General features: G+C 51.3%; 7 protein-coding genes across 7 annotated transcripts; 4 read left to right on the forward strand and 3 right to left on the reverse strand.

Annotated features, from left to right (window-relative positions):
• Positions 1-1,067: 1,067 nt before the first annotated feature.
• On the forward strand, positions 1,068-3,416 carry J4E82_008798 (uncharacterized protein; the record flags this gene model as incomplete). The annotated part of the gene is made up of 1 exon (XM_051735029.1): positions 1,068-3,416. The coding sequence occupies one exon, from the start codon at positions 1,068-1,070 to the stop codon at positions 3,414-3,416; it is 2,349 nt and encodes a 782-aa protein (XP_051585212.1).
• Positions 3,417-3,957: 541 nt separating this feature from the next.
• On the forward strand, positions 3,958-6,312 carry J4E82_008799 (uncharacterized protein; the record flags this gene model as incomplete). The annotated part of the gene is made up of 5 exons (XM_051735030.1): positions 3,958-4,429; positions 4,486-5,217; positions 5,266-5,405; positions 5,454-6,047; positions 6,103-6,312. The coding sequence occupies 5 exons, from the start codon at positions 3,958-3,960 to the stop codon at positions 6,310-6,312; spliced, it is 2,148 nt and encodes a 715-aa protein (XP_051585213.1).
• Positions 6,313-6,726: 414 nt separating this feature from the next.
• Positions 6,727-10,032, reverse strand: J4E82_008800 (uncharacterized protein; the record flags this gene model as incomplete). The annotated part of the gene is made up of 2 exons (XM_051735031.1): positions 6,727-7,258; positions 7,322-10,032. 2 exons carry the CDS (start codon positions 10,030-10,032, stop codon positions 6,727-6,729), a joined length of 3,243 nt encoding a protein of 1,080 aa, XP_051585214.1.
• Positions 10,033-10,490: 458 nt separating this feature from the next.
• On the reverse strand, positions 10,491-13,396 carry J4E82_008801 (uncharacterized protein; the record flags this gene model as incomplete). The annotated part of the gene is made up of 2 exons (XM_051735032.1): positions 10,491-13,169; positions 13,220-13,396. The coding sequence occupies 2 exons, from the start codon at positions 13,394-13,396 to the stop codon at positions 10,491-10,493; spliced, it is 2,856 nt and encodes a 951-aa protein (XP_051585215.1).
• Positions 13,397-13,774: 378 nt separating this feature from the next.
• Positions 13,775-17,574, forward strand: J4E82_008802 (uncharacterized protein; the record flags this gene model as incomplete). Its single annotated transcript, XM_051735033.1, has 2 exons — positions 13,775-13,823; positions 13,874-17,574. 2 exons carry the CDS (start codon positions 13,775-13,777, stop codon positions 17,572-17,574), a joined length of 3,750 nt encoding a protein of 1,249 aa, XP_051585216.1.
• Positions 17,575-19,689: 2,115 nt separating this feature from the next.
• On the reverse strand, positions 19,690-23,341 carry J4E82_008803 (uncharacterized protein; the record flags this gene model as incomplete). Its single annotated transcript, XM_051735034.1, has 2 exons — positions 19,690-22,863; positions 23,222-23,341. 2 exons carry the CDS (start codon positions 23,339-23,341, stop codon positions 19,690-19,692), a joined length of 3,294 nt encoding a protein of 1,097 aa, XP_051585217.1.
• Positions 23,342-24,301: 960 nt separating this feature from the next.
• Positions 24,302-26,479, forward strand: J4E82_008804 (uncharacterized protein; the record flags this gene model as incomplete). Its single annotated transcript, XM_051735035.1, has 1 exon — positions 24,302-26,479. The coding sequence occupies one exon, from the start codon at positions 24,302-24,304 to the stop codon at positions 26,477-26,479; it is 2,178 nt and encodes a 725-aa protein (XP_051585218.1).
• Positions 26,480-26,492: the final 13 nt, after the last annotated feature.

Here is a 26,492-nt window from a genome sequence, read left to right on the forward strand (position 1 = left end):
GGCATTCAAGCTTCGTCGGATGTTGATCCGCACGAAGCAGCTTGAGCCGATGGTTGTTCTGAAGCTTGATATTTTCCAAGGTTGAGTGTATCAAGACAATTCGATGCGCAAGCTGAATGAGCCGAATACGCTCTCTTCGGCTAAGCGACGTGTATGCACGCGGTAAGCACGGAGTGTTTTCGGCAGAGCATCCGGCTACAACGCCTAGCATACAGACCACTCAGTCGCAAGAGATGTTTGGCGAAGACAGGGAAGCAGGATATGTCGTCTGATTGAGGTTAAACTAAGAGAGTGTTGATGTTGTTGGCAGGCTCGGCCGCGGTCATGGTGCAGCTTCCGCCATGGAAGTAACGTCTGTCAACTAGATCACGCCATCTGTTAGATCTCAGCCCTAAGCTGTCAGCCGGACTTTGGAAGGCAATTCCAGAATTTCAAGCTATTGTTTTGATCGGCTCCCCGGTGACACGGGCGAATTGTTCGGTGTGGATACGCACGTATGCGGTAGCAGTAGCTGGAAGGTGGGTGTTTAGGTTTTCGTGTGGGAAGCCCCCGGGGGCCAGGGCTTCCCCAGTCGCCCCGAGATTATCCGAAGCTGGTCGCTCCCTGCTGCGATGAGATTGCTCAATGCGCCAAGCGTATTGCCAGCTAAGGAGGTCGCTGATTACTCTAGAGCGATGCTTCGAAATAACACCGTGCAAGAGGCTTCTGTTCGAGTTTGAAGTTGCACACGCGGCCCACTCTAAAGGCTTCATGCTGCGACGTTTCGGGCTTCCTAGAGTCTCGATGCGGAGTGACCGGGGTTTCTGTTTGGAAGGGCCGAACCCTGCAGTCACTCCGCGGCCAATGAAAGGCGGGCAGTGGCAGGCTGGAACGGCAGGTGCCACCCACAGCGCCTGCATTCCCTCAAGCTTCGCCCAGCGAACTCCCACTTGGCTTTGACGCTTAACCCACGACCGCGACCCTCGACCTCAACACGACACACAGGCCATGCCACTCATCTGAACCTCCATGGGCTTCTTCTACCGGACACCAACTGCTGCTGGACAGTCATAGACCGCCGACCGAGCATGTGGGAGGCCGACTCGTCCTGGTATGGGGCGCCTCTCCTGGACCGTCGCGCGCCCGATGCCACCCAACCCTACGTGAGTATCACGACCGCGACACGGCCCACGCACGCGACTGACGACCGATATCAGCACTGCCCCTCGTACAAGCTGCCCAAATTCGGTACCATTGAAATCTCGCCTGGCAACACCATCTACCTCGACGAGAACGCCGTCTTCCGCCCGCTATGCACCAACGCAGCCACCTCCCAGGACGATGGCACAGGCGGAATCACCAGTGTAGCCGACATGCGCGACCCCTTCCACGCTTCCATCACACCCCAGGCCTACGCGACAGGCGCCGCGACCGTCATCGCCTGGATGCTCGTCATCATGCTCATCATCACACCTCGCACCTTCTTCGTCGGCAACGCTTCGGGACGCTCAGGGCTCATGGGACGGCGCGGAATGATTAGCGGGGCAACAGGAGGTGGATCTATCATAGGAGTCGGAAGCCGCCCATGGTTGCAAAAGGCCGCAGCCCTGACCGTCGCCATTTCTCTGACACTCGCCACTGCCGACACCTTCAAGATCGCCGAACGCCAGTACGAGGAGGGCTTCATCGACGCCATGGAACTGCGGGATCAGGTCGTAGCCGGCATGGAAATCAAGGTTTCGCGTGTCGTGTCCGACATATTTCTCTGGCTCGCGCAGGTACAGACTCTGATCCGCCTATTTCCACGCCACAAAGAGAAGGTCATTATCAAATGGGTCGGATTCGCCCTCATCCTTCTCGACATCGCATTCAGCTGTCTCAACAGCTTTGGTCCGTACGAAAACCAACGCCGCCCCGCACATTTCGATACCGCCATTCCTGCCCTCAGCTACCTGTTTCAGTTATCACTAAGCATGCTCTATGCCGCCTGGGTTATGTACTACGCCATCACCAAGCGACGATATGCTTTCTACCACTCCATGATGTGGAACATGAGTGTCATCTCCCTCCTGTCCATCATCGCTATCCTTACGCCGGTTGTCTTCTTCATTACCGACATCGCAAACTACACTATTGCCGGCTGGGGAGACTACTTCCGCTGGGTTGGAGCGGCGGCTGCTAGCGTAATTGTTTGGGAGTGGGTGGAGCGTATTGAAGCGCTGGAAAGAGAAGAGAGAAAGGACGGAATTCTAGGAAGAGAAATTTACGACGGAGACGATATGCTCGACAACAGCCCATCGGACTCCAAATGGCCCTCAAAACGGAAGGGCCAGCCATCAGAAAAAGATGAGAAGAAGAGCGGGGGAGGTCAAGGCGGATTCAGCGTTTTCGCATCTGCACACGCTGGTCGGTTCAATGAGTTTGCCCAGAAGCTTGGACGGAACATGACCCAAACGCCACGAACGGAAGCACGAAAGAAGCGCACTATCCACATTCCAGCACCACCTCCAGTCATGCGACGGTCCCCATCTACGACACGTGGAGATCGCAACTCGCGGGCCTATGTACGAGTGCAGACCCCGCCACCAGTGCCAGTCATCGCATCACCAGTGAGTAGGACAGACACAACGAGCGCCGACTCGACTGTATACACAGTCCGCTATCACCCAATCAGCGACACACCAGTGAACCCACGCCCTGCACCGGCAGACGGTAGACCTGGGAACCATGAAGCACAGCCACAAGCACAAGCCTCGTCGCAAGAACCTCAAGCAGCTGATCCCGAGGACCCGGAGAAGGGAGGCGAACTAGAGCCAGTCACTAGCAGGAGCAAATTCCAGTGGCAAGCATTGGGAAACCCATTCAGGCGGAAAGGACGGACACCCCCGAAAGAGCTCCAGAGAGGTCAGGTCATCGAGCCACTTGCAGTGGACGATGTAGCGGCGAACATACCCCCTCGCAATTACAACGGGCTAGCTCTGGCCGATCGACTCGGCACCTTTGCTGCACAGCAAGGTGAGAAGCTAAGGTCAAAGAAGAAGTTGGGGTCACAGAACGAAACGGTTCTGCCTGTCACCATCATCCCTGCTCAGCCTCGTGGCCAAACTTGGTCTCCAGACATTATTCGTCAGCAACAAGAGGAGGCCACGCAGGCTACGGGTGTGCCGGCTGCGAGCGAGCAAGATCGGGTGAACTCACCAACGACTTCTCATGGAGTGACGGATTCAAGCGAGGTTGTCAACCTTTCCGCTACGCCAAACTCAACACGCACGCCTCGCATTCGATTCTCGCCTGCCGCTCCACTTGGAGGAAGTGTTCTCGGTGGAGAGATGGTGCGCCCATCGGCACCAAGTACACCACTGGCACAGGATGAATCGACGTCAACGATTGACTTTAGCAGGCCCGGACAGCACAGCCGGACAGACCACGACAGGTAGCTTGTTTGCGCCGCATCTTCTCTCGCATGTTTCTGTTTATATTTGAAATGTTGATAGCACGTATATACCCCCACATTGAGCGGCGCATTGGTAGCATGATTGAGGAAAGTGGACACTCCACACAGCATTGGCATGGGATGGCGCAATTGGAAGTTAAAAAATCTTTGGTGTTTCTACGAGGACTGGATACCCGCCGACTACAAGGTCAGGCTCTTTGATTTGGGAGGAGGGCGCAGATGTGCGACCGACAGACTTATGATCTGAATTAGCTATAGCAAAATAACAATATTGTCAAATCACGTCTCTACAAGTGTCAAGCATCGGTATGAAGATAAGTGCCAAGGCATGATAAGGCTGTGACGATGTGCGTGGAGCATGGGTCGGGCGTTAGTGGAGTCCGGTTCCTTGCACCGCCGCATCATAGCTCCATGTTATCATCGCGTGTAGCGTCTCCAGTCTAAGCTGCGGCCCTGCAGCTCTACCCATCGACGACGTGTAGGTTGTGAATACTTAGCCGACTGCGCATCTCCTCTAGGCGACAATGTCTTTATTCGGTGACGACGATGACGCGCCGCAGCGCGCGAAGCAGTCGTCGCTCTTCGATGACGATCCCAAGCCGGCGGGCAAGACGGGCAACAGCTTGTTCGCAGACGACCTGGACGCCAACGACTCGCCCTGGGGATTCCCAACCCCCAAGAAAGCTCCACGTGAAGCTCTCGTCAAGTCGCTGCTTCCTGCCTCGGACGTGCCCGATTCGTACATTGACGCTTTCGACGCACTGCTCGACGCTGGGAACCGCGAAGGCAATGGTATCAGTGTTGAGGGTGTCAAGAAGCTGCTGGCCGATAGTGATATCCCAGGTCACGCGCAGTCCAAGATACTCGAGATCGTGCTGCCGTCTGGTGTCAGCTCCCAACTGGGAAGGAACGAGTTCAATGTTGTCTTCGCCCTGATTGGGTTGGCGCAAGAGCATGAGGACATCACCCTGGACAGCGTCGACGAGAGGAAAAGGAGTGAGTGTTAGCATTGTCGCGCATGCGACCAAGAGACGACATTGACGCCCTGCCAGATCTTCCCGTTCCAACCGTGACGCTGCCACAGTCCACCAAGGCCCGCGAGCCATCTCCGCCTCCCCAACAGGTCCAGCCGCCCACTCCTCCTGCCCCACAACGCCAGCCTTCTGCGCAGCAACCGTCTCCTGCAAACAGGTCGAGTGCGCCTATGCGCAAGCAATCTTTCGGCGACCCAGAGGCCGATCCTTGGGGTAGCCCCGACCTGCACAGAGGTCATAGCCACGCGAGCTACACAAGCTCACAACCGCATACCAACGGCTCAAGCGTACCCACTACCGCACGAACGACGAGCCAATTTACAACTCAGTCGACTGCGGCTTCCTCGAACATCCCGCAGCCCGTCCAACCAAGTTCCTTGAGCAGCGAGGGCGGCTGGGGCGGATACAATGGCGGCGCGAATCAACCCTTCTCCGCCCCTAGTTTGGAACAAGGAGGATTTGGCGCACCCACTGCTGAAGAGGCTGGCTCAAACGCGACACCAGAGTTGGGCAGATCCATTGGCCGCTTGAACCCAGGTGGCAGTGGGAACGAGGAGGTCATAACTATCACAGCACTCTCCGAGAAGGAGGGCATGTTCATGTTCCAGCACCGCAATTATGAGGTCGCTAGCTCCAAGCGCACAACAAAGGTCGTCCGCCGATACAGTGATTTCGTCTGGTTGCTAGACTGCCTGCACAAGCGGTATCCCTTCAGGCAATTGCCACTATTGCCCCCCAAAAGAGTCGGTAGTAAGTACCTATCCTGCCATGGCCTTGATACGTATTGAGATTTCTTAGTCAACGGCAACCCAATAGCTGCAGATGCTACTTTCCTTGAGAAGCGAAGAAAAGGCCTCGCGCGCTTTACCAACGCGCTCGTACGGCACCCTGTCCTCAACCAGGAGCAATTGGTAGTCATGTTCTTGACAGTGCCCACGGTATGCTTACTCGGCCGGATCACAGTCTCGACATACTGACCCAAACAGGAACTTGCAGTATGGCGCAAACAAGCCAATCTCTCCATCCAAGAAGAATTCACTGGCAAACCTCTACCTCCAGATCTCGAAGACTCGCTCCCAAAGACGCTCCCCGAATTGTTCGATACTGTCCGCTCGGGCGTCCGTCGTAGTGCAGAAACCTACATCACCCTCTGCAGCATGATGGAGCGACTCTCCCGCCGCAACGAAGGCATGGCAGCAGAGTACGCACGTTTCTCATCTGCTCTCAGCGGCCTCACGGAATCAAGTCAAGAGACATATGCCGTCGATACAAACGATGTCCCATTGCTAAACGAGGGCATGAACGCCACAGCACGACATCTCGACTCGAGCAGGCAACTGCTAGAAGACGAAGCCAGAGGATGGGAAGAAGGTGTTCTTGAAGACTTGAAGAGACAGAGGGATACGCTTGTCAGTGTACGCGACATGTTTGACCGCCAGGACAAGTACGCTCGCGATAACATCCCACAATTGGAAAAGCGTATCGCGAACAATGAGACTAAACTCCAGAATATCCGCCAGAAAACTCCCGAGCAAATTAAGCCGGGTGAGGCAGAGAAGGTGGAGGATGCTATTTTCAAGGTCAGTCATTATCATTCCTTTCCTTCCCACGTTTTTTTCTGACCATGAAATGCAGGACAAGGAATCTATTGTTCAACAACATGCGCGTGGTGTCTTCATTACGGAATGCATCCGCGATGAACTTGCCTTTTTCCAAAAGAGCCAATATCATGTTAGTAGGTTGCATCAGGAGTGGGCGCAGGAGAGGGTCAAATACGCGGAGTTGCAAGCGGACAACTGGAGGGCATTGAGTGAGGAAGTGGAGAGTATGCCTGTAGCAGAGTAAGTAGCTGTAGGGTCGTGTTTATCGATGAGAGAGAAGAAGTGAGGATGTTGATTTCTTATCGTTTTTTCTTTCTTGCAAGGGTGGATGGGATGAGGAACGAGACTGGGAGAGACGAACGATGTGCATGTTGGTTGGGTTGGAATGATACGAGTCCAAGGTTGTAATTTGTACATGTCTCCTTACGTTTTGTCTTTACGCGCGTTTGATATCAAGGGGTGGACGTATATACCTGCATGGATGTGTGAATGAGACTGGATACCCCTACTTTTTACAATCTCGTCTCTTGTCTTTTACTTGCTGCATGCGTATTCAAATGCCCTGCTATTACATATATGCATACCAAGTGATCTCTAGTATTACACAAGCTTTGGAAAGATATTACAATATATTACTAAACTACGTACAAGGCATTTGCTAATCCTGCTTCGTCGTCATCCTCTTGACAAGCGTCTCCTCTGATGAAGTCCCCGAGTCAGCCCCCTTGGTACTAACAACATGAAAGCTAAAATCCAACTCCCCAACCAGCCCTTTAACCGCCTTCAACAACCTCTCGATATCCATATGTATACACCTCGTACTTATGCTCATGACTGCAAATGCCGCATATCCCGGTTCAGCAATATGTCTCAAACTCAGTATCTCCGGGTCCACCATCTCGAGTTTCCGACTTAATTGGGCTCCCGGGGGTGCGTGGAGGTAAGGAGGTAGAGGTTGCGCATTTGTGATGCTGGAGGAAAGCATGGCGAGCAAGGATGTTATTTCATGCGAAGTTACTTTTGCGGAGAGAATGACGCGGCGGAAATCGTTGAACCACTGCGCGGAGTGATGGTCTGGGAAGGGGGCTTCGTCTGTTTGAGGGGATGTGGGATCGGCGGACTGGTGGTTAAATGAGGGGTGGGTGAAGGCTTGGGAGGCGTAGCCTAGAAGGGCCGTGTAGTTTACGATACTGGTTCACTTGTGTTAGTGCGTGCTCGTCATCGTTGGCAGTAGTTTAGAATAATATACGTACTTTTCGACATAACCGATAATCTTTTCGTACTCGTCCTTTGGAAATTTGCCCCCAAGTGGAAACTCCCACTTCACGAATCCGGCATGCATTTTCAGTCCTTGTAAAGTGAGCATCTGCTTCGCAAACACCTTGTTTCGCGCTTTGACGAGCTGGTAACCCGGACTCTCCTTGTCGCTTTCCTCGTCACCTCCAAGTTCACCACGAATGCGACCCATGACCTGCTCGTGCATGATGGAATAGAGGTTCGCAGAGAGGTACAATGCGCCACCGAGTTTCTGGCGAAGCGCAGAGTGCTCAGTAATGGGGTAAGGGAAGATGGTCCAAAAGAAGGCGACGGCTAGACCGCCGACAACGGTGGCGAGACGGTAAGGGCCAAGCTCGTAGATTGGGTATGCGGGTTGGCCTGTTGTTGCGGTTGCAGCCTGCTCTCCTATCTTGCGTACTTGCAGTTCATAACCGACGATCATGGTGGCCGTGACTACGCTGATCAGCCCGACAATAACCAGATCCATTCGCTTTAGCGGGATGTAGAAGCCGATTGCGACGAAGACCCAAAGGAATACTAGGATACCAGGAGTCTTCTGCCCAGGAATGTACCATATAAGCCAGGCTATTATCATTGCGGCTGCGGTACCAGCGATTCTGAGTATGAATTGGAAAATGGATTGACCAGCCGTTGGAGTCATGGAGATGGCGACCATGATAAGCGCCCAGACCAAGCGTTGTTCGACGAAGAATTGTTGAGTTGGGCGAAGGAAGGCCACAATAGCGATACTCATCGTGGCACACGCGGCACGGAAACCAAAGGCTGATTCGGGACTTCGAAGGAAACGTGAAATGGCACGAATACCGTTGCCAAACTTCTCCCACGTGTTGGCAGGTGGCAGATGCTCAGGGTCCTTTTTCTCTTTATACGCCTCGCCCATGTAAACAGTCGTGTTGCTCCTGTCAAACCCAGCGACTGTTGTTTCGTCATCAGAAGTGGAGTCCTGGCTCTGGAATATGCTCTTTGCCCACTTCTTGAAGCGTCGTCCACCAGGCCAGATGAACTTGCTTTTCGCGATTGCTTGGTCGTGCTGATCCGCGAATTTGATAAACTCGATGACTGAGCGACTTATTGAACCCAAAAGGAACATGACATAGAGTACCATAAAGAGCTGTCGTTGATCTCGCTTTCGTGTGGTGATGCTGGGCATGAGCTTCAAAGTTTCTTCGTCAAGTGCTGATGGCGATGAAAAGTAGTCATCGCGAAGCTTGATGCCCTTTGTTTCAACCCAGTGGCGGAGAGTAGGCTCTTTCCGGCTGAAGAAGGCATCTGATTGCTTTTGCATGTATTCTGCGAAGCCTGCTTGTCCTGGCTTGATAGCGTCACCTTTTGCTTCAGCATCATCTTGGTTTTGGCCCTTCTTCTTTTTGGGTGGCTTAGTGAGCTGTAACTTTAACATGACGTGTGCAAGTCCATCATCAAGAGCTTGGAAGATATTGTTGAAAGGTTCGTGAACAAATTGAAACATGTCGTTCCATTCTTTGACGGTTTGTCTGCGGAGCGCTTCGTCGTGTTCGTCCTCTTGTCCATCCCAGTGGTTGATTTCAGCTGCACGCTCGAAAAGATCCATGACCGATCCAAGACCCAAAATAGGAAGCATGATGGACCGCAAGTTCTTGAACATGGCCTCGAGATCATCTGGCGTCAATTTGCCATACGCAATCTCGCGTTTCGCAAATGGCAGATCCGCGGTAAGCTTGCCGTGCAATGCCTGCAGGGCTCCGGTCGTCTTCTTGATAGCTTCCACTTCAGGCCTTGATTTTGTCTTCTTCTTGCCATCTCCATCCTCAGGAGCGTACTTCTCCCCGAACATATCGCTTGTTTCCAGGCTATGTATGTAACCCTTGTGCGCACCGAGTGTTCCGCGCAATAAGCCAATATAACCCGCCACCTCTTTCATTACCACCTTCCGCGATGTAACAGGAATAATGAACAAGCTCACTCCTGTCGCGATCGCAAACCCAGTCAAGAATGCCTCAAGAAGTCTTTGAATGAAGGACTCGCACTGCGCTACAGTTTGGAACAAGAAGCCGTTGGTTGCTGCAACATTGACCTGAATGGCATATATGATCGTAGGAAAAGCCAACTGGGGAAACTTCGCCTTCATCGCATTGATGGCATAAATCTGGAAGAAGAGCCATACTCCAAGAACAGCCGACTGCGAGGAGTTGTAACGTTGTGGTGGTGCTCCAGCCGGAGTCGTGTGTTGTCGAGCTTTCACTCCCGTCCATACCATGAGCAATGCCAGAGCTGAGCCAACACATGTCGCCAATACATTCATCGTCATTGTCTGGATGAACTTTGCGCGCGGCATGATACAGAATCCGAGGATGCTGATGATGGCTGTCAGGTAACCCAACGTGGTGAAGGTTTGCGCAACATCTGTTGCTTGGTACATGGACAACGCGATTGTTGGGGGCAGTGCGGCTTTGCCCATCATCATGAGCGTAGGCGGGTCGAGACCGAGTTTGTCCCACCCGGCCTTGAGTTTTGAGGGTTTCTTCGCCTTCTTGTCTTCATCCTTCTTGTCTTGAGTGAGGGTCGCATCTTGATGATACTCATCTGATCGTCCTTGCTCGCTATTCGGTGTGTCTCTTGCTGTTCCTGTAGAATCCACCTCTTCCTTATCCACAACATTCCGGCTCGTCGCGGTTGACGCCATCATGGCGCAAAAAGTTCGATTGACCTCCCTGGTATGTGTGGAAGAAGTACAAGATTGAGTTAGGCGGCTTTCAATACATATTGAAATGTGCCTAGGGGTAGATCTCTCATCAAACTCCCCCGGAAGATCCAATCCGACCCTCCGCACGTTAGGTCGCGCGCCGCGCTCGGCATTTTTTCCACGCGCGGTCGACGTCATGGTCCGTGTTATGAGTGGTCAAGGATTGCGCTAAGGTAGATCTGGTAAGATCTGAGATCTAGTGCACATCATATCCCAGCGAGTCGGGCCTTCGGTTTGGTGGTCCTTCCGCTCACACAACAATGGCGGCGCGTGCGACATGGGCACACTAGGAATTGACCAGACTAATCCGGTCTGTTTATATTGGAGCATCGGACGAAAAGAGAAGATGCCTGCTAAATTTCAAGGTGTGTATGCTATGTATAAGCGTTAAAAGCAATCTCCTATACAACAATGCGCTCGAAGCTATACTTGGGCACGCGTTTACTGATCAGCATACCCATCTCTCTCTTACTTCGCTGCTCCTTCTTTCCTCCTTTGCCGCTCTTCACCTTCTCTACACCTTGTTCTGCCTTGGAACCAAGGGGCAACATGGGCAGATCCTCCTCGCCATTAAGCTTACCAGTAACGCCAAATGGCTTGCCTTGTACTCCCAAAGCCTTGTTAGAAGGCTTCTTGGACGTAGGCACAGTGGAAGCATAGCGGAGGAACTCCGAAAGCAGACCGCGTATGAAATGAGCTTCGAAGAATCCACTGAGTGCCACGGACGCATCCCTGTTCAATGACTTGAGCATGTCTTCACCAGTCTCAGAGGCAGAGATGGTGCCGACAGAAGCCAACCAGGCTCCTGCGCCGATAGCGTCGAGGGTGGTAGAGAGAAGGGATGCAATAATAGCGACTGCATGGTCGTCTGGGTCCTCACTTGAGCTCTCGACAGCGGGAGACTCTGTCTCTACGAAGCCGAGTGGAGAAGACCAGCCGCCATTCTTCAGCTCCAGATGTAGAAGACGGATGAGCGATTCGAGATCTCGGCGTGGCAAAGTTGAGCGGAGGGTCGCACTGACTATCGGGGCCGAGAAAGTATGGAGTCGGATCAGAGCAGGTCGCAGTGTATAGCTGCGTGTCAACAGGCCGTGGTCAAGCATGGATAACGCATGGTCAATTTCGTGCGAGGCTGCTTCAAGCTCAGAAGCAAAGTCAAGGTCCATCTCATCCTCTGATGGGTTAGCGCCGTTTGTCAAAAGCTTTGCCGCTTCATGATCCTTTGGTTCATCGTCTATACTCTGGATAAGAAGCTTGATAGCCTGAACAACCTCGCCCACTGGCAGGAACTGAGTGTGATTGAGGACCGCCGAAAGGATATGCAGATCGGGATCGTATTCGACCAAAGCCTTGACAATATCTCCATCCATGATGGCCGATGTGAGCTGCATCTGCTCGTTTGCGCCCTCGAAAATGGCCCGACGGATAGACTCTTTTGTGAGATGCCCGGTCTGTAGAAGCCATTGGAAAACGTTCGGTGCAAAGAAGCCGACCCTCAACTGTCCCTGTGGTTCCTCTTCCGTAGCATCTACCCAATAGAAAATCTTGCTCAATGCGTAGAGTGCATACTGTCGGTATTGCTGTCGTTGGTTACCAGGGATGGTCTTAGGCAGTTTCCATTGAGGTAACACGTCCTTTGAGGGCTCATCATCAAGCTTGTCAACCACCATGGCATCCTCGTCAGGAAGACTTGGCCCCCCTCCGTTCGTTAAAGGTCCGCCGTTTACCTCATTCTCGTGTTTCTGCGCTACATCGGCAGATTCAAGCTCGATACCCAGGTCTGATGCAAAGTGTTGCTCGAACTTTGCGATCTTACCCTTCGCAGCATACTTGTTTAGCTTCCATTTGCGCTCCTGCCACTTCTGGTTATCGGCTGCGCTGAGTGTTGACTCGGGTGCGATTCCTCTTCCGATGGCATCGATAAGGAGAGTGCCCTCGGTCTTGGTCCTCTTGCGCGATGCGGCTCCTCCGAATTGCATGCCAAATACCTCGTCCTCTCGTGCGGCTACAATCAGTCCAATATCGGCATAGTAAGCGACCAGGCTGCAAGGAGACGATGTTTGCGAATCACCTTCCGGTTGTGTATGCTTCCTCTTCTTCGACGGGCTAGTAGTGTCCAAGGTGGACGGGCTGGGGCTCATGGAGTGGACAGCTTGCAGAGAATTGTACTTGACATCGAAAACTCGGCATGTGTTTTGCGACGTGGTGAAGATGACATCCTGCGAGGTTCGGAGAAAGGAGTCGACAGTCGATCCGGGAAGAACAAACTGTGAGTAGAGTTTCGGCACGGTTCCGGACAAGCCGTATGATAGCAAGATTCCACCTGCGAGTATATGAATGGCACCACTGGAAGGATACAGAGTGATCTGAGACGTGGAGGCTTGAGCGTTCGGGGTCTTTGGTTGCGGCAGGTCCAACGAAAGTAAATGTTTCAACGGGGTGAGCTGGCTTGTGGCAAGGTCAGCGGATCTTGGCTGCACTTGGACGAGCGTCAGTGCCCTTGTTCCTTCCGGTTTGCGGCCGATAACACAGAGGACCTGGACTAGGTCTAGAAGGTCGGAAGCCTCGTCTGGTGTAGGGTCCAGGATCGTAGCAATGTCTTGTCTGTTCCGCAGGAGCCCTCGTATGACAGACCTGGCACTGGCCAGTGTGATGTGCTCAATTTCCATGTTGGTATCGCTGGATGGTAGGAGTGTTTTCAAGTTTGCGGTCCATCTAACAACCTGGAGATCCGCCGACAGAGACATGACATCTCCGTTATCGAAAGTCGTCAGTACGTCGTGTATCGCATCTTGGGCTGAGCCACCCGGCGCGACGGGAAGTAGGTCCAGCGTAGAGATGCGCGCACCGTCAGATGGTGTGTACGAAGTTTTGTTGGTCTCGGTGTGGTCGCCCGACGACTTATCGTGAAAGCAGACCAAAGACGGCTTTTCGGCCGGGGACGAAGCGGCGAGGGAAGCATAAGTGAAGCGCTGGGTGGAAGCCTTGGACGCGCCCTTGCGATAGATGGAGTACGGGGCGGATGTGAAGGTTGTGCTTGGCGGCAGCGCATACGAAGTTACAAGTTGAGGGTTTTGGAGCTAGATGAGAGTTGAGCGCATATCGCTTTTCGCAATCGGGCAATACCTACGCTGTATATAGACACGCCCTCTCCATCAACACCGACGGCAATCTCAGTGCGCTTTCTCTTCTTTATGCCGCTAAGGCTGCATACTCCGGCAGCGTGAACATGTCCATTGGTAGAGCCGATGGGTTTGGACAGCGACGCCAATGTAAAAGGAGCGCCAATCGGTTGGTCGAACGACATGTTGTTTGCCAGACCCAGTCGTCGAATAAGATGAGGTCTGCGTGAACCGTAGGGTGAGGCGCGTGCTTTGGTTTGCGCGGTCGAGTATCTTTGGAAAAAAAGTTGGAGCTCCGGCAGAAAGACAGGCGGTGCGAAATCTTGGCGGAGGCTAAAGTGTGGCTTTAGTGGCGTCGTTCCCTAGCGCGTCACGTCGCGTCCGGCGGAAGTGGCTTTAGATCATCGTTGATGGCGACGGCAACCACGCGCCTTCACCTGCAACCTCGACCACTATATTCGCCTACAATACTGTATTCATAACTTGTCTGCACCAGTTCAATGTCTGCAACTGCTATATAATTTCTAAATCTGTACATGGCCCTCGCAGCGGTACAGACCGCAATGAATCTAGAGGGCAAGAACGTACATCCATTCTTCACCAAGCCTTCGAGTATGCCAGCACAGCAATCTCCAATGTCCCTCAGCTTACACAGCTCGCAGACGGCCACGAACCAGAGCCATTACCAACCGCGAACGGAATCCCCATCGACGACACGCATCATGACGCAGCACATTCTGAGACAGACCCCAAATCAGCAAACGGACAGCAGAAGAGGACACGAAAAACCGATGCAGTCAAGGGCAGACATGCAGCTTCTCACTCCAAGAACCAAGCGTCTCTAGACAGATTCACTCTTCTGCCAGCGATACAAAGTACAAACGAAACCAATGTGCACGATACAAACACACCTGTAGAGGCTTCGTTGGAAGTAGATCCAAATCTCGACCGGAGGAAGAGACAGAAAACAGCCTCGCCGGAGCCCGTTTTCAATGTACTGAATTCGGCGCAACCCGAGCCAGGTGCTCTCAACTGGCACCAGCAACTGCAAGCGGGAGAGGAAGTCATGAGGTCAAATGGGGTGCAAGGAACGCCACAATCGGCAATTGATGCACCACTGAACACATTGCCGAAACAGGTGGATCAACCGGACCAAGCTGTGGAGCCCAACACGCTGCCTGTAGCGGACCTGGACATTGCCGCTAACTCGAATGATTCCGTTGCAAGCGAACACATGAAGACGACACCGAAGAAACAGATAAGAATTACTAAGAGCGGCAGACTAGTCTCTAGTCCGCCGAAACCGACATTCGAAGCGTCACCAAAGAAAAAACGTGGTCGGCCGCGCAAGGAAGCCAAGATAATCCCTACGGTTACGGTCATACGGTACGGCACAGATGCAGCCAGTCGATCTGCTTTGGGCCAGAAGATTGAAGATATCCTGAACGCAAAGAAGAAATTAGTGGCACGTCCAGCGACTCAGAAGAAGGCACCATCGAAACCTGCTGGGCCAACGCATCCATTCTTTCTTGGTAAAGCCTCCAAGGAGGCTCCTCCTGCTAAGGTCGTCACCGAGCTACCACCGGCAACCCCAAGAAAGAGCGCTTGTACTCCAGGAAAACTGCGTGCTGAATTCAGACGAGACCAATCACCTGAAGGTCCGCAGGCTTTCAACAGAGGGCTACAGTCAAATAGGGTGGGAAAACAATCCGGTTTGAACGAAGCTTCCTGGCCTACTGGTGAAAACGCACACGTCCGCAATCTCGATTCTACACCACCATGTCTGCAAAACGCGACAAGTATGCAGCTGCCTTTAAGGCCGCGAAAACTGAAGAACGCTGTGGTGACACTCCCAGAACATGAAAATGTGGTTGAGAGATTAGCGCAGAACCTCAAAAGCCACAATGGGAGCAAGGCTCGGTCAATTTCTGAATTTGAGCCCCCAGAAGATGTTCGTCTGCCCAAGAGGCTGCTTACTACTGGGGCAGAGATACAGCGTAGGGTGCGTGAGCAACTGCTGGTCCGGTTATCTTCGTCAGGAATACCACAGGATGCTCGACAAAAGTCCCACCCCGCCGTGAGAGATCTCTTCCAAGGAATTGAGAGCGCTCTCACGCCGTTTGACGAAGGAAGATGCGAATCTCAACCCTGGACTTTGAAGTACTGCCCCAAGTATGCGTCACATGTTTTACAGACGGGCACGGAAGCAGTGGTCCTCAAAGACTGGTTACAAAGTCTGACAGTCATGGCTGTAAGCGGCGCGTCGAAAGTCGCTACTACAATAGATGGCAAGCAGCCTCCACGGAAGAAACGAAAGAAAGCTCTAGACGACTTCATTGTGCCAGACGGTGAAGGGGATGAGGAGGAAGACATGATTATGCTTCCAGTTGCGGAAGGGGCAGGCTTGCCTTCGAGGTCTTTCCGGCAACCGCAGTGGATACGTAATAATAACGTCGTACTCATCAGCGGCCCCCATGGCTGTGGTAAAAGTGCGGCTGTACACGCTGTGGCGAAAGAGCTGGGCTTTGAGGTTTTCGAGATTCATGCTGGCATGCGCCGTTCAGGAAAAGATATCCAAGACAAGGTCGGTGATATGACTGCGAACCATCTCGTGAATCACAAACGTAGCGCAGCATCCGTGCAAGAGAACGTCCAAGCGGCGGATGATGCGAACGACAACCGCGTAGACACTGTTCTAGAAGATGACATCAACAGTGGGCGCCAAGCGACCATGGCATCCTTCTTCCAAGTAAAACCCGGAACAGGGGCGGTCAAACCGAAGGTTAAGGCGAAAGTCTCTGAGGTTCACAAAGCACCAGCACCCTCAGCCCAAGCTACTCTTCCCATGGCACAGGCGTCGCATACATCACAAAAACAATCCTTGATCCTCATCGAAGAGGCGGATATACTCTTCGAGGAGGATCAGCAGTTCTGGGCTCAAATTACCAAAATCGCTTCTTTATCGAAACGTCCGATTGTCATCACGTGCAATGATGAGCGGCAAATACCCATGCAAGATCTGCCGATAGCAGCCATCCTCCGCCTTCAACCTGCTCCTGTGGAACTGGCCACCGACTATTTGCTTGTTCTTGCTGGTAGGGAAGGCCATATCCTGGAGCGGCAGGCTGTGAAAGAGCTTTATGAATCGAAGGACTACGATATTCGAGCTAGTATCATGGAACTTGACTTTTGGTGCCAGATGTCTGTGGGTGACAGGAAGGGTGGCCTAGAGTGGATGTACCAACGCTGGCCACCTGGCAAAGATACAAATGAGCATGGTCAAACATTGAGAGTTGCAAGTGAAGGTACATACAAGTCCGGCATGGGTTGGCTATCACACAACGTCCTCGAAACCCAAGGCAACCCTGTGTTTGACAAAGAAGAAGAACTTTTACAAGAAGTCTGGGCGGACTGGGGTATCAGCCCGTCAGCTTGGGGAATCCCTGAAGCAAGTGGTACACGGTCATCTAGGGAACCAAGTACTGAGTGGTTCGATCAGTTGGGAGATCTCATAAGTCTTGACAACTACGCCGATTCATTGAGTGCTGCAGACATGTTCTGTCGGGTCGGTCTACCCACTTACGACCCTAGCTCTAATCAACCCACCGATTCAACCCAGCCCGCGATTACTGAAAAATCACGCCTTAGCTACACGCTTGCCGCACCTCTCCTCCAAGTCGACCATAGCTCTGACTTCCTGAACCTCGACACCGCGTTCTCTACCCAAATCCACCTTGCCATCCAGCGTACATACCCAGATCTATCCCACAGTCACAGCCTGTCATCAACCCCCATTTTACGCACAGAATCCGACTACGCCCGCGCCATCCTCCACCACCGTAAAATCCTCAATACAAAAACCACCCTCACACGCCCCGACTTCGCCTTGGCCCTTGATCCCCTCGCCGACCCACCCGATCAACTCCTCCCCGAACGCTCTTCTTTCATTTTCATACCATCATCCTTTGACCGCACATTCAGCATCATCACACTCGATCTGGCACCCTACGTCCGCAGTATCGTTGCGCACGAGCTGATCCTTGAGGAACAGCGTGTGAGGATGTCGAGTGTGCTGAACACTGCTGGTGGGATAGGAGGCAAGAGAGGCAGGACTACAAGAGCGAGTCGTGTGGCACTTGAGGGAGGTATTAGGGAGACGAAGAGGAAGGAGAAATGGTTCGATGCTGATGTGGATTTTGATGCTGTCATGAGGACGGCGGGGAGGGAGTGGGCGGGTATGGGTTGGAGGTGCGATGGGTGGAATGAAGAGGGTTCGGCGAGTTACATGGGAACCCGGGACGGGACGGCAAGTTTGGCTGGAACGCAGGATGGGGATGTGATTATGGAGGGCTCACAAGAGTAATGTGGATATTTAAACGAACTGATGTATTGGAGCGTTTTGTAATTGCATTTTGAAGAAAGCGTTATACACGCAGCACTATTTTAGATAGACACGTAGATAGAAGGGACAATATTATTGCTACTACTACCACATTAGATCAGAATAGCACTTCCAGTCTCCATTGTTTAGGCTTTCTGTAGTGCTTTGGCGACTGAGAAAAGGAGTCTGCATTTCCACTACTAATGAGGCTTATGGGTCTTTGATAATGGTAAATGTGTTGATAAAAAGGGGAGTCTTTATCAAAATTCATCATTACAGCTGAAGACCAACGAGAGAAGTTCGTTGCCACTATGCTGTATCACAGGACACCACTGTTTCTGAGCCAGCGTTGCTGGAATGTTGGACCCGACGTTGTTGACTCAGGAAACCAATATCGTGGACCACTGAGCATCAAATCACACATGTGGAAGCAAGTACATATCTACTAGCAATTACCCACAGTCCTAGCAGAGAAGATGGGCTTGTTAGGCCCAAAAGTACCGCAGCGGCCTGTGACATGGTAGACAATCTTATCCACGCTTGAGCACGTGTTATCAGAGTACGCAATAACTATTCCATCTCGTCAGCACTAATTTAATTGCACTCTGACGTCTACTTGATAGTTACGTACTAGTGCATCCAGCCGGCAGCGTCGCCAGATTCGTTTGATCAATCAAGGCAGAATCCGTGTTTCCGCTGAAGATGGGCGAAGTTGGGAAGCAGCTCCCGTCAGCGGGGATGTAGACGGTTGTTACAGAAACGTCAGTGCTGCATCCAGCGCCGGAATAGAAGCTGAGAGGGATGGTGTCGAGGCGTTTGATCACATTTGCTGCTGGGACGGCGTTGATGCCGATGACAGAGACAAGGAGGGCGAGAGCGTTTGCGAATTGCATTTTGAAGATTAATCGTATGTGGTCTGCTTAGAAGAGGAAACGGAACTGGGAGTGAACGTGTTTTTCATGTTGCGTTGCTGTGATGTGATGAATGGTAAACCTTGGGTAAAGTCTGCAATATTTACACTTTAGGATTCTACCGTACAGACTAAGGTTTTTAGTGTATAACTAGTTGAAAGGCAGTTCTTTAGTATGACAGAAACTCTCTTTGTTCTTGACGAACATCTAGTTTATTTATTTTTTCTTAAAAAGAAGCGTAGGGATCAAAGACCTAGAATTCCACCTTTTTTGGGCACCGCACAAGAAGATGAGATTGGTGAGCCTGGTTAGCTAGCTCATCGCCTCTCATCGTTTCACAGTAGTCGATGAGGAAATTTGTGAGCGTGGTTTTTCCTTTGCCAAAGCCGCCGGTCAACCGGGGCAGTCGTGGAATCTTGGCGCGGTTCCGTGTGCCATTTATCCCCACATGACTTTCAGCCAGCGCTCGTTCAGGGTAACCAACTCTTCTTTGTGATTGCATGGACCTTCAGGGAGAGTGCTGAGAATCTGACCCAAGCACTCTTTGTATGGGTCCTTCGCTGCATTACCACCTACGAAGGTGCTAATGTTCCCAAGATGGCAATTGCTCCCAGCGTGACGTTTGGTCTATTGTAGTAAGAATTCTTCAATCCTCTAATAATGCCGCGCTGGTTGATGCAGGTAGCGTCATCGACTTTATGAATCCCAAAGCAGGCCAGGTGATGTCCTTCGGCATGGTGAATGTCAGGTGGTCCCCTGTGCAAGGATTTACTGCATCCTGAAGGTATACAGTAACTTCAGAAGATACCTTCTTGGACGCGGAGGATAGCGATCAAATCCCGAGTATAGGCGATAGGATATCGATGGAGTAACAGTAAGGCCCAGTGGCTTTCACACCAGCTCAATATCCACCAGCTGATCTTTGACGTACATTGTGAGCAGTAAGTTACTGCGACCTTTTTACTTTGTTTAAGTGCTGGGCAGAGAGTATTATCAATTAATTAATCAAAACTAGAGGTTAACAATTACTGAAGTAACCGTGAAGTTGGGATCGAACGTACGCGCTTCTAATGATTGCGAGGAGCTACGTGCTAGTGGGAGAAATGCTAAGATGCATAAAGCGATACGTTTAGTGTTCTATGTTCAAAGAAATTACATTTTGCGATTATCTTCGGCGCCTGATGTTTCAGCCCATTGACCCGCTCAGTGAAGTAGACCAGGATGGAGGGTAGTAATCTTCCTTGGTCGCATTCTCAGTGAAGTAATCGAGCTGCCTCCGTGCAAGAATCATCCCTTCCACGTTCATCGCGAGGCCTGCTCCGATGGTAAGAGTTAATCCGATAGGCTCAACCGCTTTTGTCATTGCATTGTAGGCACTTCCGATAGCCCAACAATCAGCCAGCATACGCTGAGTCCACTCTAGCGCACCATCGGTTTTACCAGCAATGCCCTCGGCTATAAGCGCTATAACGTAGCAAACCAGGTCCCACACGCCTGCGAGACCGGCCATGGCTGGCTTGACAGGCCCCGCCACGCCTGTTTTGACGACGTTCATAAAACCCTTACAAGCCCACGAGAATACCCGAATCGAATATCCAAGGGGATGTCGGTCGAGTTTCTCGAAAGGGAAAGAGCCTACACCGATAACGATTGCAACATACATCATCTTCCCCTTCGTGAACTCATTGGCGATGGCACCATCGTTTTCGAATCCGACTGTGGGCCATGCTAGTCCTGTAGTGATTGTGTCATATAATGTGTAGACGATGACGCCTGCAGATTTGATGAGCATACCCATGCGCCAAACATAACGGAGTCTCTTCATTCCGGAGCTCATGGTTACGGCTTGCAAGGACTGTTCCGTAGTTGCCTTTGTGGCAAAATTTGTAATCCGATTAGCCGACTGACGATTCTGAGAGGCTGCATTCGTAGCCAAGAGCATTGTTTTCTCTGATGGAAATGCATTCTCTGCTGCCGACATGGCAGCGAAGTTATCATCAGGAAGAGATTGCGAGCTGATCCTATCGAATGTTGGCGCTGCCGACTTGCTGCTAAAAGAGACAATCTTGGAGTCTCTTGCGTGAAGCTCGTCCAGAAAACTGGCCAGCTGTGGAATATCTCTGGGCTTCTTGCCATACAGCAGCCGGAATACCCACGTTGTTGGAATTGCCAATATTAGCGAACAAAGATTCAAAATGGTGAGTTTTTGACCACGTGTAATCTTGGCGTAAAGTTTTGTCACTACCCAAATGTCGATCTCCTTGTTGAGCATGTCATGAATCCATTCGACGATTGAGTGAGAGACCGCGAAGAGCCCATGGACTGCTTTACGAATACCTCTGACAATGCCTAGTGCGATGTCTGCTCCGATGTTCTTCAGGATGTCCTGCCATGTCATGGTTGAATTGGAGTCGAACAGCTTTTTGATGTCGTCCCAGATGTGTACTAAGGTGTCTTTGAAGTTATCCCACAGTGGTTTAAGAAAATCGTCGAACAATGTCTTGAGCACATCACTAAGACTTGTAGCCTTTGAATTTCCCGCCGTGGTAGAAAGCGCCTTCTGTGTATCATCGTTCTCCAAGTTGTTGTTCAGCCAGTTGAAGCCCGGATTGTCCGCAAAATTGTTACTCTTTTCATTCTTTTTCTTGTCAACGTCCGGCTTCAATTTAGCAAATTGTTGCGGGATCTCGGGAGGAACATGCCATTGTGCCACCTGCGCCTCCATGTCGGCAAAGATGTGATCCACCGCATCGGCGCCCTTCTCGATCACATCCTCCAACATCTCAATACCTGCATTGAACATCTCGTTGAAAACTGCCGCTGTATCAAGGATACTGGTCCAGTCTAGCTTTTCAGCTAGCCAAGTCAATGCTTCCTCAACCGCATCTCCAAGGAACTTGAAAAGTCCTGATAGGGCTTTCAGTGCCTGCTCTGCAGTCTCAATCACAAATTTCCAGACCTTTTTGGCGGTATTGATGATAAAGCTTCCGGCTTGGTACCCGAAGTCTAGGATCTTCTCAACTCCAGAGACGATACCATGCCAAAACTGCCAAAGTATACCGTGATCGTCCGTGGCGACAGCGAAATTTGAAGTAGTCATCAACATGGTTTCTGGAGCCTGTGGCATCGAAGCAGACTCATTCTGGCCAAGATATTTGTCGCTGATCTGTGAAATGAGTTGAGTTGATTTGTTGTCGATTCCTGGGAACATTAGGGATCCATCCTGCCGCTTCAGGTCACTAAGCGATCCTGCTTTCGCAGCATTGGATAGTTTTGAAACAGCTTTGTGAGCCGGATTGAAGTTTATGTGACTCTGATCCGATAGGATAATCACGATGTCTGGCGCAGCCAGATCCGGTGCTGGCATTGTGATTGAAATGGCGCCCTTGGTATCCGTCTTGAATTTGACAGGCTGTGACCCGAGGGTCACCCACATGCTATTGATGATGCAGGTGACTTGGCTGGATGATTTGAGCTGAATATGAGTAGCTGGCAGTGGCTCGCCGCTGCTTCCTTTTACGTTGATGTGACAGGAGTACGTATTGACATCTTGAAGGTCTGTAGGATCGGGAACACACAGTTGCTGCTCCGACCAAAGCTTCGAATCTCCAGCTTGTTGCAACGAAGACACAGTCCCATCTCCTTTGAGACAAAACACCTGCTGGAGGCGTGTTCTCGGGTTTAACACTGCATCAAAAGACTGAACCTGATCACCAACTGGAAGCAAAGGAATAGGCTCGCCTGCTGCCTTGAGTTCATCAAATCCCTCGTCCTGGTTCAATTCAAGTGTTGCAGACTGGCCGACGAGGTTGTTTTCGCCATTGACTCCCCAGACTGCAACACTCTGACCGTTTTGCGTGACCTCGAGTCTGCGGAGGCCATTCAGAGTTTCATGTGCCAGAGTGGCAGGAAGAATAGTGCCACTAGGAACTGATTCTGTGCAGTTCTGTGATGCGATATGTAGTACACCGTCTCCTGCGACGAGTACATTAGTGAAACCGTCTTCATCCAAGGTTGTTCGTACACATTGAGGATTTTCAACTGTGGCCAATCTAACGTTAAGAGGTGTTCGGAGTCCGGGAGCCTTTCCTACAATGCCAGCGAAGGTCAGTGTGGGTTTCTGTTGAGTCTTGTCTATGCCAAAAATCCCATGCGCTTTACGACCTGCGCCCCCCGGTAAGGTGCCTACACAGTAATCGATCATGTCATCGATATTGAAGGGAAATCCAAGGTCAGACGCCCATTGCCAGGTCTTGCCCTTCGTATCCACATCAACACGACGTACATCCTTAGCGGTTCGCCCTGGCTCATTGACAACGGCTACAAGTAATGGGTATCCTGATTCGTCCACTGTGCTGCCCTAGTGAGAATTTGTTAGTGCATAGTAGATGTATTGGGAAGAATTTAGGTCTTACTAGAAGAAGCTTCGAGATGTGATAAGTGGACTCTTGTGCTCCTCTATACACCAGACCAAGGCCCAGATTCTTATGCCAGTCGGGTCCCGAAGGTGAGAATGACGAAAGCACCCATAAATTCGATGATCTACCTTCTGTTGTTGTAGCAAAGGCAACAAAGGTCTCTAGATTCGTTGCTTGCGCGACCGCAAGCGCCTGAACCTTAGACGAGGCAGAGATGCCGAGCTGAGACGAGAGATTGACAACTTGATTGGCTCCATTATTATCGGAGTAAAGAAGAAGGAGGGCCCCCTCCCTGCTCACACTGAGAAGAACCGGGTTCGAGTTGGCGTCATACAACGCCCTGAAATCAATTGCAGCGGCCAATATCTTCTGCGGCAACGGCTGCCTAAGTAATTCTGAGTCGAAAGTGATGGAAGCCATGGAGTTTGTTGGAAATGAAGACAGTATTCGACATAGTCGTATATAAGTAAAGAGCAACTCAATACGAATCTTCAGCAGTATGCTAACCGAGAACTAGTGCGACCACTATAGCGCCATAAGCAACAGCCACAGCTGAGACCTGCAGTCTAAGCGAGACTGAGCCGGCTATAGGAGCCAATAACTACCAGAAGACAGATTCCCGATCCGGTCTTAGACTATTCTTCCATCTATGCTCGCAGACGTTGCCAGCCAGCCATGCATTGCTCTCAATAGCACTTCTGCCACACTAGTGCACATATCACGCACTTCTGCCACACTAGTGCATATATCACGCACTTCTGTAATCTTGGAGCATCTAGGTGACAATGTAGATCGACGCACGTCTAGATCATGCACTATGACTAGGCTAGCTGCCCTGTCAAGATTACCCGCGCAGGCTCGGCCCTTCCGTGCGCTAAGGAATGCCGGGCTGCATCGTCAATTGCATACCTGGGCACTTTCAGCTCAAGAATTATCATTGTGCAGACAATGGCCTCATCTAGGCCTCTCGGAACCGCGCCTTTCTCAGCTTCAACTTGTGACGTGTTGAGCGCCTCGCCTGCAGTTCTCTTGTTCTCGGCGACCCCACGTACTCTTATCTCTCGCGAACAACCAAATCTAGCAGGGAGACCGCTTGATGGCTGCTCTTCTGCAGCGTACCAATCCTCTCGGCGTCACTAGCTTACACGACCTGAGCTGAAAAGCATCGGCATGTGAATGGCTGTGATGAAGCGTCGGCTAGCGACAGCTTCCCTCTATCCCAGCGGCAGCTGTGGCGGTTGAGCGATGAATCTTCCTCAGCTATACGACGAAAGCATAAATTCTGCGCTATTTGCGTAGCATTGAAGCACACAAGCAAGTCAATCTCTTGTCGCTGACTTGAACTCTTCAACCCATCTGTTTGACAGAACATACGCCAAAATGACAGACGCTCAAACTATTTTCGATGTTGAGGCGGCAACTGCTGCACCAAAGAGGTACTCGGACACCAATATACAAACCGTTCATCAGGTCATCGCGATATCAGAAGACAGCCTTAACTCTGTCCTCGCAACACGCTTCGACATCTCTCTCAAACGGAAGAAGGACAAGCGGCTGCGCGATTTTCACCATGCCATACCAGATAACGGAGAGATGATCGCGACTCTAGGAGTTCCTCGCATCCAGATGTCTGTGCCGGAGGCACCTGAATCTGTATACTTTTACCTCAATCTCAAAAACGGTTTCTTTGAATACTGGACTGGGACTGGCCCCCGAGCTGAGAAGAAGAAACAGGACGTGACTGGTTGGTCTATCGCATTTAAGACGTCGTTCAGTCTCGCGAAACTTGCCGCGGTCCCAGAAGAAATTGCTGAAAAGATCACCATCTTGCACCCCGGATCTTATTCGGCGTCCCAAATTCTTTTGAGCTTTAGCGCGGCTGCTACCGCTGAACTTATCTGGAGCGCAAGCAAATGCCCTGGCATGACAGAGAACAGCTCACTCAAAGTCAAGTCGCAGAATATGTTTGAAGAGTACATGAAGACATACATAGGTCATTTGGCAACTGGTCCATATTCTGTCTTGGGATATGCTATCAACGTGGACGACAAGTCTGCCCTTGAAAAGCTGGCTGCACCATCATTTCCTGCCACAAAGGTGAAATGCAGCACTCAGGATTACGTTCCCCAAACGGATCAGTTCAAGAAGTTTTTCCCCCAACGCGGTGGTCTCGATGCTCTGATCTTCGAAGAGATGACTGGGATTTCAGATTTCCCGGATTTGCCTTACTACCCCTCTAAGGCGGGCAATTGGATAGTTGGTGGCGTGAATGCTAGTCTAACGATGTCGAAGAAGATCTTTTGGGAAGACTACCTCCTGGAAAAGTTGAAATACTTGAACATGCAGTGCATCACTGTAGCAAATGACTCGTGGTACTGGGTCAGGCAATGGAAGGACCTTAAGATGACTGGAAATGATTGGATTCTAGATAAGGATTCCAAGCCCACTTCAGCGCCGTGGGTTTCAGGAGATTCTGGTGCGACTTTCAACTGGACAACCAAGAATCTGAACAGTGAGAACTCTTTGTTCGGTGGCCAGTGGAGGGACAACTGGGATACGACGATAGCAAACGCCATGCAGTGGGATGAAGCAAAGTCCACAGTCAACATCTCGGTCTCCATAGCTCAAAACCGCGATCATTGGAATGGTGGTCATGGTGGTGGCACCGACAGTTTGTCAGGAGGCAAAACAAAGATTGCCTGGAAGATGACGGTGGACCTTTCCACCATCAAAGATGGTGAACTCGACGTAGCAGTAACCACTACCACTCCCGAACTATCTTACATCTACGATTCGACTTCACTAGCATGGGACTGGCTTTTTGGTGGTTCGGGCAAGGCTTCGTTTGAAAATGCCGCCAAAAACACCATGACACAGGGTATTGACACCACGAACATCGCAAGCGACTTGAAAACATCACTTGCAGGGCAGTCCAAATTCGTTTTCCCAGGCGCGGGAGACTTCTTCATGAAAGACGCGAAGTTCAACAAGAGAGGCGATCTGCTCATCAACCTATCGTTTATCGCCAAAGAGATCGCTATTGATGAGCATTTCTATCTTCAAGTCTCGTCAACGGATGAGTCCCTTAAGAGCAAGTGGATCAAGGTGAACAATGACCAAGATGATAGTCCTTTGAGATTGGTGGGAACGCAGCAGGAAGCAACCCTGTTTCAAGTCGACAATGGCAACCTTGTCGTCGATAAAGATGGTTCACCAACTGGCTCTGTCGCTATCACAAGAGCCCTGGTCCCGGCCAATGACAGGACGGTAGACCTTCTGTTTGTGACCCAAGCGACGAACGACAGTAAGAAGGCTGGTGAGTCAGACGATGATTTTGCTGCACGCCGCATTGCCGAGAAGGTCGAAGTTTCAAGGACAGGCGACTCATTCAGCTACTCTGTGGAAAAGGGCAAGTGGCGTGACAATAAATTCTGGATGGCTACATATGCCCTTGATTACGAGACCAAGTCAAAGGTCCAGCTGTATGTCGGCGACCCTAAAGACAATGGTCCTTACACTGTATTCGAGCTCTATGCGGTATTTGCAAAGGCGAAATAGCAAGTGTATCATC

Source organism: Alternaria postmessia, assembly GCF_024291825.1.
Source record: "Alternaria postmessia strain BMP 2775 chromosome Unknown scaffold_75, whole genome shotgun sequence".
NCBI lineage: Eukaryota > Fungi > Ascomycota > Dothideomycetes > Pleosporales > Pleosporaceae > Alternaria > Alternaria postmessia.